General features: G+C 46.1%; 1 protein-coding gene across 5 annotated transcripts in view; it reads left to right on the top strand.

Moving 5' to 3' along the window:
- Positions 1–18,687, top strand: part of LOC144502880 (unconventional myosin-XVIIIb-like) — a 363,270-nt gene that overhangs the window by 158,314 nt on the left and 186,269 nt on the right. For all 5 annotated transcript variants that reach the window (XM_078227267.1, XM_078227266.1, XM_078227270.1 and 2 more), the window contains 3 exons: positions 5,781–5,928; positions 12,366–12,525; positions 18,035–18,218. In XM_078227267.1, the coding sequence (XP_078083393.1) occupies positions 5,781–5,928; positions 12,366–12,525; positions 18,035–18,218 (492 nt within the window). The remainder of the gene's footprint in view (positions 1–5,780; positions 5,929–12,365; positions 12,526–18,034; positions 18,219–18,687) is intronic.

Genomic DNA, 18,687 nt, shown 5'->3' with positions numbered 1-18,687 from the left:
GTTCCACAGGCTCACCACTCTTTGGGTGAAGAAATGTCTCTTCATCTTCGTCCTAAATGGTCTACCCTGAATCCTCAGACTGTGACCCCTGGTTCTGGACACCCCCATCATTGGGAACATCCTTGCTGCACCTTTAGAAACATAGAAGATGGCCTAGTGGTATTATCAGTAGACTATTAATCCCAAAACTCAGCTAATGTTCTGGGGACCCGGGTTTGAATCCCGCCACGGCAGATGGTGGAATTTGAATTCAATAAAAAAAATCTGGAATTAAGAATCTACTGATGATCATGAAACCATTGTCGGAAAAAGCCAAAGGGAGAAAATGCTGGAAAATCTCAGCAGGTCTGGCAGCATCTGTAAGGAGAGAAAAGAGTTGACGTTTCAAGTCCAGGTGACCCTTTGTCAAAGCTGATTCAGATTCCAGCATCCACAGTAATGTGCTTTTATGTCGGAAAAACCCATCTGGTTCACCAATGGCCTTTAGGGAAGGAAATCTGCCATCCTTACCTGGTCTGGCCTACATGTGACTCCAGAGACACAGCAATGTGGGTGACTCTCAAATGCCCTCCGAAATGGCTTAGGAAGCCATTCAGTTGTATCAATCACTCACCACCACCTTCTCAAGGGCAACTAGGGCTGGGCAATAAATGCTGTAAGAAGTTTAACAACACCAGGTTAAAGTCCAACAGGTTTACTTGGTAGCAAAAGCCACACAAGCTTTCGGAGCTCTAAGCCCCTTCTTCAGGTGAGTGGGAATTCTGTTCACAAACAGAGCTTATAAAGACACAGACTCAATTTACATGAATAATGGTTGGAATGCGAATACTTACAACTAATCAAGTCTTTAAGAAACAGAACAATGTGAGTGGAGAGAGCATCAAGACAGGCTAAAAAGATGTGTATTGTCTCCAGACAAGACAGCCAGTGAAACTCTGCAGGTCCACGCAACTGTGGGAGTTACAAATAGTGTGACATGAACCCAATATCCCGGTTGAGGCCGTCCTCGTGTGTGCGGAACACGCTGGCCAATAAATGCTGGCCAGCCAGCAACGCCCATGTCCCACGAATGAATTTTTAAAAATCTGCCAAAGGAGATGTGAAAACATGACAGCACCCATGCTGAGCTGAGTGAGGTAATGATACAGTGTTGGATCATACACTGAGGACCATAGATGTGTTTATCTACCAGAATAATAGTGCACTAAACAAGCTAGAAATTGATCTCTGATGGACCGATTTGAACGTAGCGACGAGATCCTAAACCTTTTTAATCTCTCCACTGCTAACATAATGGCTGAGTCACGCCTGAGTCATGTCTGCCTGTTAGATCCATGTTTTCTTGACATTCCCTCACCTATTGTGTTAGGAGTGTGACAAGTTGCTTAACCCTTTCTCGCCTGGCCGTCAGATCGACCCTGACCCTTGTTTCCTGCAGGAAGCATCACTGCGCTCCTGCACTGTGGCCTGGCTTTGAAGCTTAATCCATAACAAATCTGCGCTTCACAGTGCCGTCTAAGGGTGAAATCATTCTGTAATTGGCTGGGTAAATTGGAGAATAGAATCTGTGAGCCCGATATCGAATGCTTTTCTGCTTCTCTTGGTGAGTAAGTCACTGAATGGATACGCCACCTCTCATTGGATGTATTCTTAGAGGTCTGATCACATGATTCCTGGCCCTCAACATCTTCATCGATTCATAGAATCCCTACAGTGCAGATGGAGGCCATTCAGCCCATCGAGTTTGCACTGACTCTCTGACTCACCGATGTGTGGATTAGGTTGATTGGCCATGCTAAATTGCCCCTTAGTGTCGGGGAATTAGCAGGGTAAATATTTGGGGTTATGGGGATAGGGCCTGTGTGGGATTGTTGTTGGTGCAGGCTCAATGGGCCGTAGAGTGTCCTTCTGCACTGTAGGAATTCCAGGTCTAGGTCATTCTAGGTCATAGCCCTGTACATTTACCAGGCTAATCCATCTAACCTAGGCATCTTGGGACACTAAGGGAGAATTTAGCATGGCCAATCCACATAACCTTCACACTTTTGGAGTGTGGGAGGAAACTGGAGCACCCGGAGGAGACCCACGCAAACACAGGAAGAATGTGCAAAGTCCGCACAGACAGTGACCCAAGGCGGGAATTGAACCTGGGTCCCTGGTGCTATGAAGCAGCAATGCTAACCACTGTGCTACCTTGTCATCCTTGTAATACTTGATCATTTGGTCATGTGATTTTTTTTTGTGTGACAATTTTCAAATGGTATTGTGTTTATCTCATAAAAAGTTTGGGTCTCCCATAGTTGAACCTCTCTGCATAATGTTCTTTGCGCCAATGGTTGTCAAGCATGAAGTCCTTGTACCTGGAAAGCCCCCCCCCCCTTTCAAATCTTACCTTCCTTCAGGACAAACCCTACTTTTTGACTCCCTGATCTCCTTTTGAAACCCAGTATCAAATGTCACCATCTTAAGCTCTCATCTGTACTTGGGAGGTCCTCTGGAATTGTACCTCTTTTCGACCCTCCTTCTTGGTATGCATTTCTTGGAAGAGGAACAGAACATTCCAAGTTAAACGTATCTCGGAATCTGGAGCACAGGTGCCTTTACAACAGGACGATGGCACGGTGGTTAGCACTGCTGCCTCACAACACCAGGGAGCCAGGTTCGATTCCCGAATTGGGTCACTGTCTGTGTGGAGTTTGCACGTTCTCCCCATGTCTGCGTGGGTTACCTCTGGGTGCTCCGGTTTCCTCCCACAGTCGGAAAGATGAGATGGTTAGGTGCATTGACCATGCTAAATTCTCCCTCAGTTAAAGTTAAAGTTTATTTATTAGTCACAAGTAAGGCTTACATTAACATTGCAATGAAGTTACTGTGAAATTCCCCTAGTCGGCACACTCCGGCATCTGTTCGGGTCAATGCACCTAACCAGCACGTCTTTAAGACTGTGGGAGGAAACCCGGAAGAAACCCACGCAGACACGGGGAGAACGTGCAGACTCCGCACAGACAGTGACCCAAGCCGGAATTCAAATCCGGGTCCCTGGCACTGTGAGGCAGCAGTGCTAACCACTGTGCCACCATGCTGTCCCAGTGTACCCGAACTTTAACGGAGGGAGAATTTAGCATGGTCACTGCACCTGACCAACTCATCTTTCCGACTTTGGGAGGAAGCTGGAGCACCTGGAGGAAACCCACGCAGACACGGGGAGAACGTGGAGACTCCGCCCAGACAGTGACCCAAGCCGGGAATCGAACCCATGTCCCTGGTGCTGTGAGGCAACAGTGCTAACCACTGCGCCGCCGTGCCGTCCCAGTGTACCCGAACAGGAACCGGAGTGTGGCGACTAAAGGATTTTCACAGTAACTTCATTGCAGTGTTAATGTAAGCCTACTTGTGATACTAATAAATAAACTTTAAAGTTTTTCCCATTTGGTGAATCCTGCCGGTGCAATTCCAGTATTCCAATTACAGTTATCTGATTTCCATCAAGATAATTGCTATATCACCATTTCCAATGCTAGTCATCCGCTGTGACTTAGCAATAGTTGCTCTTATTATCTTCTATAACACTGTTGTTGAAAATGATTAACCCTTGAACGCGATGGATTCAACTCCTTCTAAGGTTCAGAAAGTGCAGGAAATTGAGTGGAAAAGGCCTCGGATGCTTTCTAGCAAGCCGGGTTTATTTTTAACCACAGTTTCTGGTTTGCGAAAAAGCCATCAGCCTTCCTACTCTCAGTTAAACTGTTTCCAAACCCCATCCTACACGCACACTTTCATCCACCCACCTCCACACAGTCAACCAGTACATTCCGACACTGCAACTAATATTATGGTCATATCACTGGGACAAAACCAGTGACACACTCGAAATATTAAGGTCAGGCATTCAACCTGGTGATTGCAGTAATGTTTTCATCACTATCAACTTGCAAAGTGATATTTGACATATTTCAAGTGGGTATTAATAAGTAAAACAGCCTGTGACTGTCACCCCTGGGAACTGGAGGTTAAAGGATAGCTTTCCGATAGAACCCTCAGTTTGAAGCCAATATGTTCCCTGAATTCCGCTGTGAACTCAGTCTGGGTGGTCTCACTACAGTTCCTGAGCTCGTGGCAAAAGTCTACTCTCCATTTGGCACCAAGTTGCCTTTCCCACAACGACAGGCGGATATGGAAATTCTCCCATCATTGCAGTCGGAGGCGTTTTTCTGAGTTAAGTCTCACTGTGCAATGTTTGTGGGTAACTGAGGAAACAAATGACTGTTATCGAGCTTTACGGTGTCTTAGTGAGACACAGCCCAGAAAGAGGCCATTCGGTCCCTTGTGTTTTCGAATCATAGAATCCCTACAGTGCAGAAGGAGTACGTTCGGCCCATCGGGTCTGCACCGACTCTCTGACAGAGCATCTTACCCAGGCCCTCTCCCCTACCCGATCCCCAGAACATCACACATTTACCATAGCTAACCCATCTAGCCCACACATCTCGGGACTGAGGGCGGGATTTTCCAGCCACGCTCACCCTGAAGCCGGAAAAAACCCCTGAGGTCAACGGACCTTTCCATGGTCTGTCCCTTGCACACTACGTTTCCCGTGGCGGGCGGAACGGGAAAATTCCCCCCTCACAGGCAGTTTAGCACGGCCAATCCACCTAACCTGCACATCTTTGGACTGTGAGAGGAAACCGGAGCACCGGAAGGAAACCCATGCAGACACGGGGGAGAATGTGCAAACTCCACACAGACAGCGACCCAAGGTTGGAATCGAACCCAGGTCCCTGGCACTGCGAGGCAGCGGTTATAATCACTGTGCTACTGTGCCGCTTACTTTTACAAGAGATTTACAAGAATGGTTCCAGAGATGGGAATGAGGATAGATTGGAGAGGTTGGGACTGTTCTCCTTGCAGGGGAGAAGGCTAAGAGGAGATTTGATAGAGATGTTCAAAATCGCGAGGGGGCTGGATGGAGTAGAGAGGGAGAAACTGTTCCCCCTCATAAAAGGATCAAGAATGAGAGGACACAGATTGAAAGTGATTTGCAAAAGAAGCAAATGTGATGTGAGAAAAACCATTTTCACACAGCGAGTGGTTGGGGTCTGGAATGCACAATCTGGAAGTGTGGTGGGGGCATCTTCAATCAAGGCACTCAAGAGGGCATTGGATAATTACATGAATAGAAACAGTGTGTAGGTGTATGGGGAAAAAGGCAGGAGAATGGCACTAAGTCATGATGCTCATTTGGAGAGCTAGTACAGATACAATGGGCCAAATGGCCTCTTTCTACTCTGTAACAATTCTGTGATTCTGTGAAGTTAGAATCATAGAATCATGGAACCCCACCCTCAGTTTTCTGTTATCTTGCTGTAATTACATCCAGGTATCCTAAATCAGCATGGAATTGCAAGTACACCAGCATGGTGGCGCAGTGGTTAGCACTGCTGCCTCACAATGCCAGGGGCCCGAGTTCAATTCCCGGCCTCGGGTCACTGTCTGTGTGGAGTTTGCATGTTCTCCCCATGTCTGTGTGGGTTTCTTCTGGGTGCTCTGGTTTCCTCCCACACTCGAAAGATGTGAGGGTTAGGTTGACTGGCTATGCCAAATTGCTCCTTAGTGTTAAGGGGATTAGCAGGGTAAATAGGCGGGGTTATAGAGATAGGGCCTGGGTGGGATTGTTGTCAGTGCAGACTCGATGGACCGAATGGCCTCCTTCAGCACTGTGGTAATTCTATGAATTTATTTGCATTTAATCTGTGCCTCATGCTTAGTATTTTATCTGTCAGTTCAAGGTTCAGCCATCTAACCAGGGCGAGGAGCCCAAAGGCCTTCTGTGGATTCTGGAGGAAGAGGTCTTAGTTCAAGGCTCCAATGATACTGTCGTCCTCGATCGCCTTTGCTCCTACTTTGAGAAGAAGGGAATGGATAACGAAGGTAATGATAAAGAAAAAAAGAGGCGTAGTCTACTCGAGGAGGTGTGTGGGAGATTACAGCTCTAATATGTTATTTTAATTAGCACGCACAAGACATCAGTTGCAAAGGTATGATCAACACATCAGTGATGGTTTATTGAGCACAGTATCTGGTAAGGTACCTTGTCTATCTTCAGTAATGTATTTCTTGTTAAGTCCACTGGCTCAATGACAGATTAATGTTGATGTCAGTGCAAGCAACTCATGAAGAAACCAACACTGATATCTTCTTAGAAATTCTTCGTTGGACATTTAAACAATTGTGTCTTTAGAACACCTGCTTCTCACCCTGGGAAACCATGACAGAAATTCATGCGACGATTAGGGTGGCACGGTGGCTCAGTGGTTAGCACTGCTGCCTCACAGCGTCAGGGTCCCGGGTTCGATTCCCGGGTCTGTGCAAGTCCGCGTGTTCTCCCCGTGTCTGCATGGGTTTCCTCTGGGTGCTCCGGTTTCCCCCCACAGTCCGAAAGACGTGCTGGTTAGGTGTATTGGCCGTGTTAAATTCTCCCTCAGTGTACCCGAACAGGCATCGGAGTGTGGCGACTTGGGGATTTTCACAGTAACTTCATTGCAGTGTTAATGTAAGCCTACTTGTGACACTAATAAATAAATACAATACAGTGATTTGAAACAACTATTAATGTACTCTGGCTGCTATTCAGGTGTTCATGTTTCTGCAACAAAGATCATGCACAAAATGTGGCCTCTTAGTTCTTTGGCTGAGGTTCCTATAAATCCCAAAGCTACAACAAAGTGAAAGGGCTGAAGTCAGAGGTCTGCTGTATTTGACAATTTTACTCTGAGGCTGGTCACTGGGTGAAGAATGAAATCTTTCAGGAGACACCTGCTTTCTTCCTGCATCCTTTCTGTCAGCAAAAAAGAACATACATTTATTTAGCACCTTTAACATTTTAATCATGTTCCAAAGTGGTTCCCAGCCAACAAAGTGTGGTCGCTGTTGTAATGTGGACAGGGAAAGCAGCCAAATTACACACACAGGAGAGCAATGAAATAAATGACCACATAGGTGGCACAGTGGTTAGCACTGCTGCCTCACAACGCCAGGGACCTGGGTTCGATTCCCGGCTCGGGTCACTGTATGGAGTTTGCATGTTCTCCCTGTGTCTGCGTGGGTTCCCCCCGGGTGCTCCGGTTTCCTCCCACATTCCAAGGATGTGCAGGTTAGGTGGCTTGGCCAGGCTAAATTGCCCCTTAGTGTCCCAAGATATGTAGGTTAAGAGGATTAGCAGGGTAAATATGTGAGGTTACAGCTATAGGGCTTGTGTAAAATACTGTCAGAGATTCGGTGCAGACTCGATGGGCTGAATGGCCTCCTTCTGCGCTGCAGGGAGTCCATGACTCTGTAATGGCACAATTTTAAAAAGTGTATCTGAATAATTGGAGACTTTAGTGTCTATATATCTTCATCCTTAAAGGTGGTATGGCAGGCTCATGAGGTAGTTGTAAAAACAAATGCTTTGCTTGGGTTTTTAAATGGAAGGATGGAATCTAATAGGAAAGAGATCATGCTAGATATTTATAAATCATTGCTTAAGCCTAAGCCTGGAATATAGTGGCCAAGTATGCCTCCACGCTTCAGAAAAGATGTCAAGCCCTTAGAAAGGGTCGAGAGGAGATTCACCACTTACCCAGGGACTTTTTTGGGCTTATTAATGGTGATTTCTACTGATTCATTGTCTGGTCAGTATGATACCCTCTATAGGGAATTTTAAAATTTATTGATTCATTCATGGAGTTTGGACATCGCTGGCTAGGCCGGAATTTATTGCTCATCCTTAAGAAGGTGGTGATAAATCATCCCCTTGAACCGCTGCAGTCCATGTGGTGTAGGTACACCCACAGTGTTGTTAGGAAGAGAGTTACAGGATTTTGACCCAGCAACAGTTCAGGATGGTGAGTGGCTTGCAGGGGAACTTGCAGGTGTTGCTGTTCGCATGCTTCATAGAAACATAGAAGATAGGAGCAGGAGGAGGCCATTCAGCCCTTCGAGCCTGCGCCACCATTCATCACGATCATGGCTGATCATCCAACTCAATAGCCTAATCCTGCTTTCTCCTCATAACCTTTGATCCCATTTGTCCCAAATGCTATATCCAGCCGCCTCTTGAATACGTTCAATGTTTTGGCATCAACTGCTTCCCATGGTAATGAATTCTACAGGCTCACCACTCTTTGGTGAAGAAATGTCTCCTCATCTCTGTCCTAAATGGTCTATCTCAAATCCTCAGACTGTGACCCCTGGTTCTGGACTCCCCCACCATCGGGAACATCCTTTCTGCATCTATCCCATCTAGTCCTATTAGAATTTTATAAGTGTCTATGAGATCCCCCCTCATTCATCTGAACTCCAGTGAAAACAATCCTAACCTAGTCAATCTCTCCTCATACATCAGTCCCGCCATCCCCGGAATCAGCCTGGTAAACCTTCGCTGCACTCCCTCGAGAGCAAGAACATCCTTCCTCAGAAAAGGAGACCAAAACTGCACACAATACTCTAGGTGTGGCCTCACCAAAGCCCTGTATAATTGCAGCAACACATCCCTGTTCCAGTACTTGAGACTTCTCACAATGAAGGCCAACATGCCATTTGCCTTCTTTACCGCCTGCTGCACCTGCGTGCTTACCTTCAGTGACTGGTGCACAAAGACATCCAGGTCCCGCTGCACACTCCCCTCTCTCAATTTACAGCCATTCAGGTAGTAATCTGCCTTCTTGTTTTTGCTTCCAAAGTGAATAACCTCACATTTATCCAAATTATACTGCATCTGCCATTGATTTGCCCACTCACCCAACCTGTCCAGATCATTCTGAAGGATCTCTGCAACTGCATCATAGTTAATTCTCCCACCCAACGTGGTATCATCTGCAAACTTTGAGATGTTACATTTTGTTCCCTCATCCAAATCATTAATATATATTGTGTATAGCACCGATTCCCGTGGCACCCCACTAGTTACTGCCTGCCAATTTGAAAAGCACCCATAAATTCCTACTCCTTGTTTCCTCTCTGCCAACCAGTTTTCTATCCATCACAATACACTTCCCCCAGTCGCATGTGCTTTAATCTTGCACGATAATCTCTGCTTTCTGAAAGTCCAAATATATCACATCTACTGGTTCCCCCTTGTCAATTCTACTTGTTACAGCTTCAAAGAATTCCAACAGATTTGTCAAGCATGAATTCCCCTTCATAAATCCATGCTGACTCTGTCTGATCCTGCCACTGCTTTCTAAATGCGCTGCTATAAGGTCCTTAATAAAGGATTCAAGAATTTCCCCCACTATCGACGTTAAAGCTTACTGGTCTATAATTCCCTTTTTTCTCTCTATCTCCCTTTTTGAATATTGGAGTGACATTAGCTACCCTCCAATCTGCAGGGACTGTTCCAGAGTCTATAGAATCCTGGAAGATGGCCACCAATACATCCACTATTTCTAGAGCCACTTCCTGAAGTGCTCTGGGATGTAGATTATCAGGCCCTGGGGTTTTATCCACCTTCAATCCCATCAATTTTCCCAACATTTCTCTACTAATATTGATCTCCCTCAGTTCTTCCCTCTCACTAAATCTTGCATTCTCCAACATTTCTGGCATTTGATTTGTGTCCTCTTCTGTGAAGACAGAACCAATGTATTCAGTTGCTCAGCCATTTCTTTGTTCCCTATTATACATTCCCCTGATTCTGTCTGTAGGGGACGTACATTTGTCTTCACCAACCTCTTTCTCTTCATGTATCTGTAGAAACTCTTAGTGTCAGTCTTTATGTTCCCTGCAAGCTTACTTTTGTACTGTATTTTCCCCTTCTTAATCAACCCTTTGGTCCTTCTTAGCTGAATTATGCTGCCCTTGTCTTTCTAGGTGGTAGAGGTTACACATTTCGAAGGTTTAAGGAGCCTTGATGAGGTGTTGCAGTGCACCTTGTAGTTGGTACACACTGCTGCCACTGTGCATCACTGGTGGAGGGAGTGAATGTTGAAAATAGTGGATGGGATGCCAATCAAGTGGGCTGTTTTGTCCTGGATGGTGTCGAGCTTCTTGATTGTTGGAGCTGCACCCATCCAGGCAAGTAGAGAATATTCCATCACACGCCTGACTTGTGCCTCATAGATGGTGGACAGGCTTTGGTGAGTCAGGCAGGAGGTGAGTTACTCATTGCAGAATTCCCAGCCACTGACCTGCTTTTGCAGCCACAGTATTTATATGGCTAGTCCAGTTCAATTTCTGGTCAATGGCAACCCCCGGGGTGTTGTATCTCTCGTGTTTATGAACAGGACAAGCAGCAATGAGCTCCTCCATGAATCAGATTGAAGTATATGGGGTCCGGGTTCATAGGACGCTCAAAGCAGCATCGCAGGTGGAGGCTGTGGTTAAGAAGGCGTATGGAATACTGGCCTTCATCAATAGAGGAATTGAGTTTAGAAATCGGGAGATAATGCTGCAGCTGTATAGGACCCTGGTCAGACCCCACCTGGAGTACTGTGCCCAGTTCTGGTCGCCTCATTACAGAAAGGATGTGGAAGCCATAGAAAGGGTGCAGAGGAGATTTACAAGGATGTTGCCTGGATTAGGTGGCATGCCTTATGAGGATAGGTTGAGAAAGCTAGGTCTTTTCTCTTTGGAGAAGCGAAGGATGAGAGGTGACCTGATAAAGGTGTATAAGATGTTGAGAGGTATTGGTAGAGTGGATTCTCAGAGGCTTTTACCCAGGGCTGAAATGGTTGCCACAAGAGGTCACAGGTTTAGGGTGCTGGGGAGTAGGTACAGAGGAGATGTTAGGGGTACGTTTTTCACTCAGAGGGTGGTGAGTGCGCGGAATCGGCTGCCGGTAGTGGTGGTGGAGGCAGATTCGATAGGGTCTTTTAAGAGACTTTTGGATAAGTTCATGGAAGTTAGTAAGATAGAGGGTTATAGGTAAGCCTAGTAGGTAGGGACATGTTCGGCGCAACTTGTGGGCCAAAGGGCCTGTTTGTGCTGTAGCTTTTCTATGTTCTATGTTCTCTGTTCTATTTGCATCGAGACACACAGAGTGCAAACCGGGAAGATAAAAAAACAAGAAATATAGATTGCATTTAAATCATGTAAAGGAAGCAAATTTAGAAATATGAGATTAAGGGATAGGGCAGATCTTTGGCTATTAAATATTTATAATACTGTATTTTCTTAATCTATGGAGAGAGCTTTTAGAACAGGAATTACTTACTTTTTCCCTGCCCAACCATCCTATACCTTTCCCCATGCATTTTCCTTCATTTATATCTGCTGGGATCTTGGAATTTAAGTATTACGATTCCAATCGTTGGTATCCACAAAGTAACTAAATTTACCAAAGAATCATAGTATGCCTACAATGCAGAAGGAGACCATTTGGCCCATCGAGCCTGCACTGATAACAATCCCACCCAGGCCCTATCCCCGTAACCCCACGTATTTACCCTCCTAATCCCCTGACACGAATGGGCAATTTAGCTTGGCCAATTCCCCTAACCTCCACATCTTTGGAGTGTGGGAGGAAACCGGATGCACCCAGAGGAAACCCACGCAGACACTGGGAGAATGTGCAAACTCCACACAGGCAGTCGTCACCTGAGGCTGGAATTGAACCCGGGTCGCTGGCACTGTGAGTCAGCAGTGCCAACCACTGTGCCACTGTGATGCCCAACAATGGCCCCCAAATGAAGAAATTACCAATAATGTTTCACTCCTTGTAAATGAATGTAAATTAAACATGAATTAACAGGCATATCACAACCTGTTTGAATTGTAAATTACACATGGAATAAGATAGCAGATACAGCAAAGATTATCTCACGCAGTCAGTCACTCAGCTTGCTGGTTATCTTCCCTCTATCCAGCTCTTCCATTTTCTCTTTCTGTGCCATATGGTCTCTGTATTTTAAGTTCCGTCCTGTTGGCATTGCTTCCAGGTCAAAGGTCGACATGTCAGAGGTCAACATGTATTTCGTATTTCCAAAAATGATAATTGATTCCTTTAAAGGGACACAAACTCGTAAAATTTTCTGTTAAGCAGTTTTAATAATAATTACTAAATCATTGAATCACAGAATCATCAAATTCCTACAGTGTAGAAGGAGGCCATTCAGCCCATCAAGCCTGCACCAACTATAATCCCACCCAGACCCGATCCCCATAACCCCACATATTTACCCTATTAATTCCCCTGACACGAAGAGGCAATTTACCATGGCCACCTAACCCGCACATCTTTGGATCCCCAAGTATTTTAGAATAAATACAAATTTTCCTAACTGTCAACGCTTCTGGGTCTAAGGCGGTTGCATTCGGAATATTTAACTGAAATTGACTATAGTTTAAGCTCTCCTGTCTGAGACTGACTGATGATTTTGTGCTCGCAGAGAAACAGCCAGTGAGGAGGTGCGAGCAGGAGCAGCAGTTTGTGATTGCCCACCAGTTTGGCATGGACCCTGTGCGGTATGACCTGACGGGCTGGATCAATAAAGTCAAGCAGAACCAGTCCCGAGAGAATGCCAGTCAGCTGCTGCAGGAATCAAGACTGTAAGTGTTATAGCCTGATGGATAAGACCACCTGTAAGACCCAGAAACTAAAGCACTGAGTCACGCCTGTCTGCCAGGGTCCTGGTCTGTACAGAATCAGCTGGCCATAGCCAGAGTGACAGCATGCCTGCGACAATTGGCCTCAGTGTCACTGGATTAAGAAGGGGGAAATAATCAGCTAAACTGACATTGTCTGGAGGCCATGATATGGAGATGCTGGCGTTGGACTGGGGTAAACACAGTAAGAAGTTTCACAACACCAGGTTAAAGTCCAACAGGTTTATTTGGTAGCAAATGCCACTAGCTTTCGCAGCGCTGCCCCTTCGTCAGGTGGAGTGGAGATCTGCTCACAAACAGGGCATACAGAGACACAAATCTCACATTGTTTGTACCTTTCAGACTTGATTATCTGTAAAGACTGCATTCCAATCATTATTCTGTAAATTGAGCTTGTGTCTCTGTATGCCCTGTTAGTGAGCAGATCTCCACTCCACCTGACGAAGGGGCAGCCTCCGAAAGCTAGTGGCATTTGCTACCAAATAAACCTGTTGGACTTTAACCTGGTGTTGTTAAACTTCTTACATTGTCTGGAGGTGCAGGGGAGTTGGCACCAGGTGATATGTTCTGAGCTAGGCTCTCGTCCTCCGTTGCTACATAACTCCCCTCAACCCCCACCCTCAAGCTTCATGCATGAACAATGGCCAACTGAGCAAGCCTCATTTCACAGCCCTTGTGGAGCTGTGTCCAACAGGAATTTCAGGAATGGAGTGGAGATATGTACACATTTTACGCAAATTTTTGTTTTAGTTTCATGAATTTAATCATCATCATAGAATCCTACAGTGCAGAAGGAAGCCATTCGGCCCATCGAGTCTGCACCAACTCAGCATCTTATCCAACCCCACGCAACGCCTCCCCCGACCCGATCCCCGTAACCCCTAATGCAACTTAACTACACATCTTAGGACACCAAGGGGCAATTTAGCATGGCCAATCAACCTAATCCGCACATTAGAATTTTTTTCAAATCCTGACAGTGCAGAAGGAGGCCATTCGGCCCATCGAGTCTGCATCGACCACAATCCCACCCAGACCCTATCCCTGTAACCCCAAGCATTTATCCTTCTAATCCCCTGACACTAAGTGGCAAATTAGCACGGCCAATGCACCTAACCTGCACATGTTTGGACTGTGGGTGGAAACCAGAGCACCCGGAGGAAACTCTTGCAGACATGGGGAGAACGTGTGGATTCCACACAGACAGTGACCCAAGGCCGGAATTGAACCCAGGTTCCTGGCGCTGTGAGGCAGCTTTGCCAACCTCTGTGCCACCGTGTCGCCAAATTTCAGAACTTTCCATTTTGTTATTATGGACTGATTTTTTTTCTCCTCCAAAAATGGGGATAAGTTCCCTGGCACTCCGTGCTTCCACCCTATACTAGGGCAGGCCAAAGAAATTTCCCTCTTTTTCTTTTGTCACAAGAGTCCATCAAATAGCATTTGAGTTTCATGGAATAATACCACCCGGGAGGAGGTAGTTTGACCCGAGTCTGCTGGATCTTTCAAAGAGCAATCCAGATGGTCCCAAACCCCACCATCTGCACCCCCACTTCCCGCATATGCATACAATGCTTTCTCCTTTAAGTATTTACCCAAATTGCACGATTCAATCTGTATTCATCACCTTATCAGGCACTGTACCTGATCACACATACTAATGCGAGTGCGAGAGTCTACGCTTGCAATTATTAAAGAATCAATCAATTCCCCTTCTCCCTTGAGTTCAATGTTCACTTCACCAATCTAAATGTACTTCATGAATTGATAGCACTTGTCGTAGGGAGACAGAGACTAGCCTGTCTCAGCAATGGGAAAAACCAACACCTGTATTCATTCATTCATACCTCCTGCAAGTCCACAGATAATCCTATGCCAAGTACATATAGATGGTTCCATACAGAAGGTCCCTCTTCCCTGCCCCATACCTGTTAACCTAACTCGCAGTGTGTTGGGATGTGCACTATTGCCCTGAGATTCCGTGGAGTGATAATCCGAGTCGGATTCCCACTCCGCTTCTGGTTTCTTACCCTAAAATCCAGCCATCCTCCTCCCGTCTGACCTTCAGACTCAGGCTGGTTGAGAGCTGTCTAGAGCAGTGGGTTCCCAAGGCTCTGAGTCGAGAACTGGAAGGTTAGAGGTAAGGAAACCACGCCCCATTTTATTTACAGCACTAGCTTCCGTAAAACAAGTAGTATTAAAGGTACAGCCACTTTGAGAAGCCAGGGTGAAGGTCACAGGGGTGTTGGGGTTGGGTGGCCAGTGAGGGAGTGTCAGGGGGGCAGTTGGGGGTGGGGGGTGGGTGTTTGTGGGGGTGGGAATTGGGGGGTCAGTGGGCATTTTGGGTTGGATGGTTAATGGGGGAGGGTCAGGTGGTTGATGGGTGAGCGTGGAGTTGGGGGTGGAGGGGGGGGGTGGGGGGGGGCGGTGGGGGGGGGGGTGGCATCAGTACTATCGTTATCCAGGAGTTAGAAGTGATTTTAATTATTTTCACGTTTCCTGGGTAACTATTCTGGTAAGATGTCATGGAGCCTCAAGAATCTGTGATTCATATCAAAGCTTTGAATGGTTCCTGGTGCAGAGCAATTGCCCAATGTAAGAAACAATACTTTTCACTATATACCAATATATCTGATAATAATAAATCAAATCAAAACTCAAATCAAATCAAAATTAATTGCTATGCAAAGCTTACCTGGGTCCTTCTGTGGGGTATTTCCAGTGCATCTCTGGGGTACTACCCCCCCCCCCCCCTCCCCCCCAGTTATGACATTCCTGTGCTCGGAAGTTACATGCTATTGTTTTCTGTACCAACAGCCCGGTGACCACAAGACCATGAGACGTAGGAGCAGAAGTAGGCCATTCGGCCCATCAAGCTTGCTCCACCATTCAATGAGATCATGACTGATCTGATGTGATAATCCGCAACATCGCTTTCCCGCCTTATCCCCATAACCCTCGATTCACTTACTGATTAAAGATCTGTCGATCTCAGCCTGGAACATACTTAACAACCCAGCCTCTACAGCCCTCTGGGGTAAAGAATTCTACCGATTCACTGCCTCTGTTTGCGTTCCTCCTCATCTCTGTTTTAAATGGGCGACCCCAGATTCTGGTCCTAGACATTCTCATAAGGGGAAACAACTCCTTTGCACTTGAGAGAGACAACTGCTTAACCAAAGCTGCAACGTAATTTATTGAGTTTTAGATTTTGCCCACATTCTACAAACATTTCACACAAGGGATGACAATTAAAATATGTATAAACCAAATCTATTAGAATAATTTATAATTGACACTTACACTAAGCAGGCATTCCTTCAAGTTTCTTCAGCTATCTGAGGACATAAAGCCATGTCCTTTCTGGCACATTATGTATTGAGAACTAGTTCACCTATTCTTGCATAATGAATGTTCCTTGAAGCTATCTGCATTATTAATACCTATTACACCTATTAACAGATGAATCAATATACAATATTTCATTCGTACTGAGCTCTCTTCTGGGTCTTTGCAATGGATGGTGTTTGGGATTGATATATGTTTCCCTTTGGTCTTTTACAACCCCATTCAGAATTATGTTTCTTTATTAATATAAATCTATGTCGTGAATTAGTGCAAGCTGTTTTCAAATTATTTTTCTTAATATTGTACAGATTATAGAGGGAAGTCTCAGTTAAAGTTTATTTATTAGTCACAAGTAGGCTTATATTAACAATGAAGTTACTGTGAAAATCCCCCAGTCATCACACTCCAGCGCCTGTTCGGGTACACTGAGGGAGAATTTAGCATTGGCTAATGCACTTAACCAGCAGGTCTTTTGGACTGTGGGAGGAAACCGGAGCACTCGGAGGAAACCCATGCAGACACAGAGAGAATGTGCAGACTCCATACAGACAGTGACCCAAGCTGGGAATCGAACCGAGGTCCTTGGCTATGTGAGGCAACAGTGCTAATCATTGTGCCACCGTGCCGCCAAAGCTTCATGTTGGTCTAAACGGAGATCTTGGTGATTTAATGGAAGACGAGCCAGTGCTACAAAACGTTGTGTTATTGAAGATTGGAGCAAAGAGCTGAGCCTAAACACAGGACACAATAAAGGGTGACCAGAGGAGGAGAGGAGATAAATCACACAAAGATGCTAATCTCGTGTTCAAACGAGGCAGTGATTCCTAGGGCTGAATTTCCATCCTGGGGCAGAAGTGGCTTTGGAGGTGGGTGTGCTGACACTTCCTCAGGAAGTGTGCTTCTGGAGGTTAATGGGTACCTGCCTGCCAGTTGTGCGTAGCCAATTCAGCCAACTGATGTGCTAACTTCATGCACTGTCTGAATTACCCTTACCCTTATGGGCAGCACGGTGGCACAGTGCCAAGGACCTGGGTTTGATTCCAGCCTTGGGTGACTGTGGAGTTTACACGTTCTCTCCGCGTCTGTGTGGGTTTCCTCCGGGTGCTCTGGTTTCCTCCCACCGCCCAAAAATGTGCAGGTTAGGTGCATTGGCCATGCTAAATTGCCCCAAGATGTGTTAAATGCATGGGGTTATGGGGATAGGGCAGAGAGTCAGGGTAAGGTGCTCATTCGGAGAGTTGACGCAGACTCGATGGGCTGAATGGCCTTTCTCTGCACTGTAGGGATTCCGTGATTCCATGATTCTAAACCTGGCGATTCATTTGAAACTCAAGCACAAGTGGCCATAGGATTTCTGGTTAGGAAGTCATGCTTTCACTTCCTAGAATCAACCGGCCATCTTGAGTAATGCTCTATGGCTGATTACATTCAGCATCAAGGTTCAGATGATGTGGACACTGTCGTGCATATTCATGGGCTCACTAGTGGAGCTCTGGAACCAATCATTAAGGTTGGTTGGATGCAATCCCATTTTGGAAATACTGTCAATGTAACTTCATTCTGGCTGGGCATCTTGATCAGAAATATCTTGCACCCAAATAGCTCATTGAGGCTAATGAGTGACAAACCGTGGGTGGAGCATGTACAAATGCCAAAAGGTGAGTGGGGGGGGGGGGGGTGCGGTGATCGGTCAGGGGATTTGCTGGGAGGGGGTACAATTGGTGGAGGGGCGATTGGGGGAGTGGAGGAGTGACAATCTCCCAGTGTTGATCATGGCGCAAAGGCAATAGCGCACTCTAGCAGTCAGCAGCCGGCTTCCTGACGTGAATAGACTCCATCCACTCCCCCTACTGGTGAGAATCACACTTTGCCTCATTTTTTTTTTAAATGTGATAAGATTTGATTTTTTTCTCACGCCAAGAAAAAAGGGCGCGATTCTCTCCCGCTTTTACGCTCGTTTGGCATTTAGAATTTTCTTGGCAAGATCGCCCCCCCAGGGAATCAAACCTTGAGTTCAGTCTATGACGCATCACAATTGCTATACCGTTCGACACAGTGCCACCAATGAAATGCAGCTAATCTATCGACCCTTTCCTCCAACTAGCGAGCTCCTCAAGAAACTTTTCTCCTCACGATCAAAGATCCCTCTGATATGTCGGTCAGTGTCTGGTCTGGAAGGCACGTCCCAGCAAGCCTTGCACAGGATCAGCTGTGTACGGAAGACATTCAGCAGCAGCTTTGCGGCAGTGAAGAGGAACTCAGTCTGTGCGCTGATCAAGCTCCAAGTGGTAAGTTTGAGCAGACTGAATAATGGACCAGAGATTACATTTATGATAAGCATCAGCTTCCATTTGGCTCTGCTTAACACAATTAAACTGATGGAAACCTATCAAATTCAATCTGAGAACTCGTGACAGACTCCAAGGGCTAATTTTAAGTTTATGACTGTAATAGAAATAAAAATCAGAAGGAACCTCAACAGGCAGCTTTGATGTTCTCCACTATTACTCAAACTCAAAATTACACTCCCCACCCCCCCACCCCCTCACCCCCACCCCCCATTTGGTCCTAATATATCCCTTAGTCTTCCTTTCATCTCATACTCTACTTAATGGGGTGGCTTCGTGGCACAGTGGCTAGCACTGCTGCCTCGCAGCGCCAGGGACCCGGGTTTAATTCCAGCCTTGGGTCACTGTCTGTGTGGAGTTTGCACATTCTCCCCATGTCTGCGTGGGTTTCCTCCTGGTGCTCCAGTTT

The sequence above is a fragment of the Mustelus asterias genome, chromosome 13 (assembly GCF_964213995.1).
Source record: "Mustelus asterias chromosome 13, sMusAst1.hap1.1, whole genome shotgun sequence".
NCBI classification, from domain to species: Eukaryota; Metazoa; Chordata; class Chondrichthyes; order Carcharhiniformes; family Triakidae; genus Mustelus; species Mustelus asterias.
This window is presented reverse-complemented; position numbering and strand designations above follow the sequence as displayed.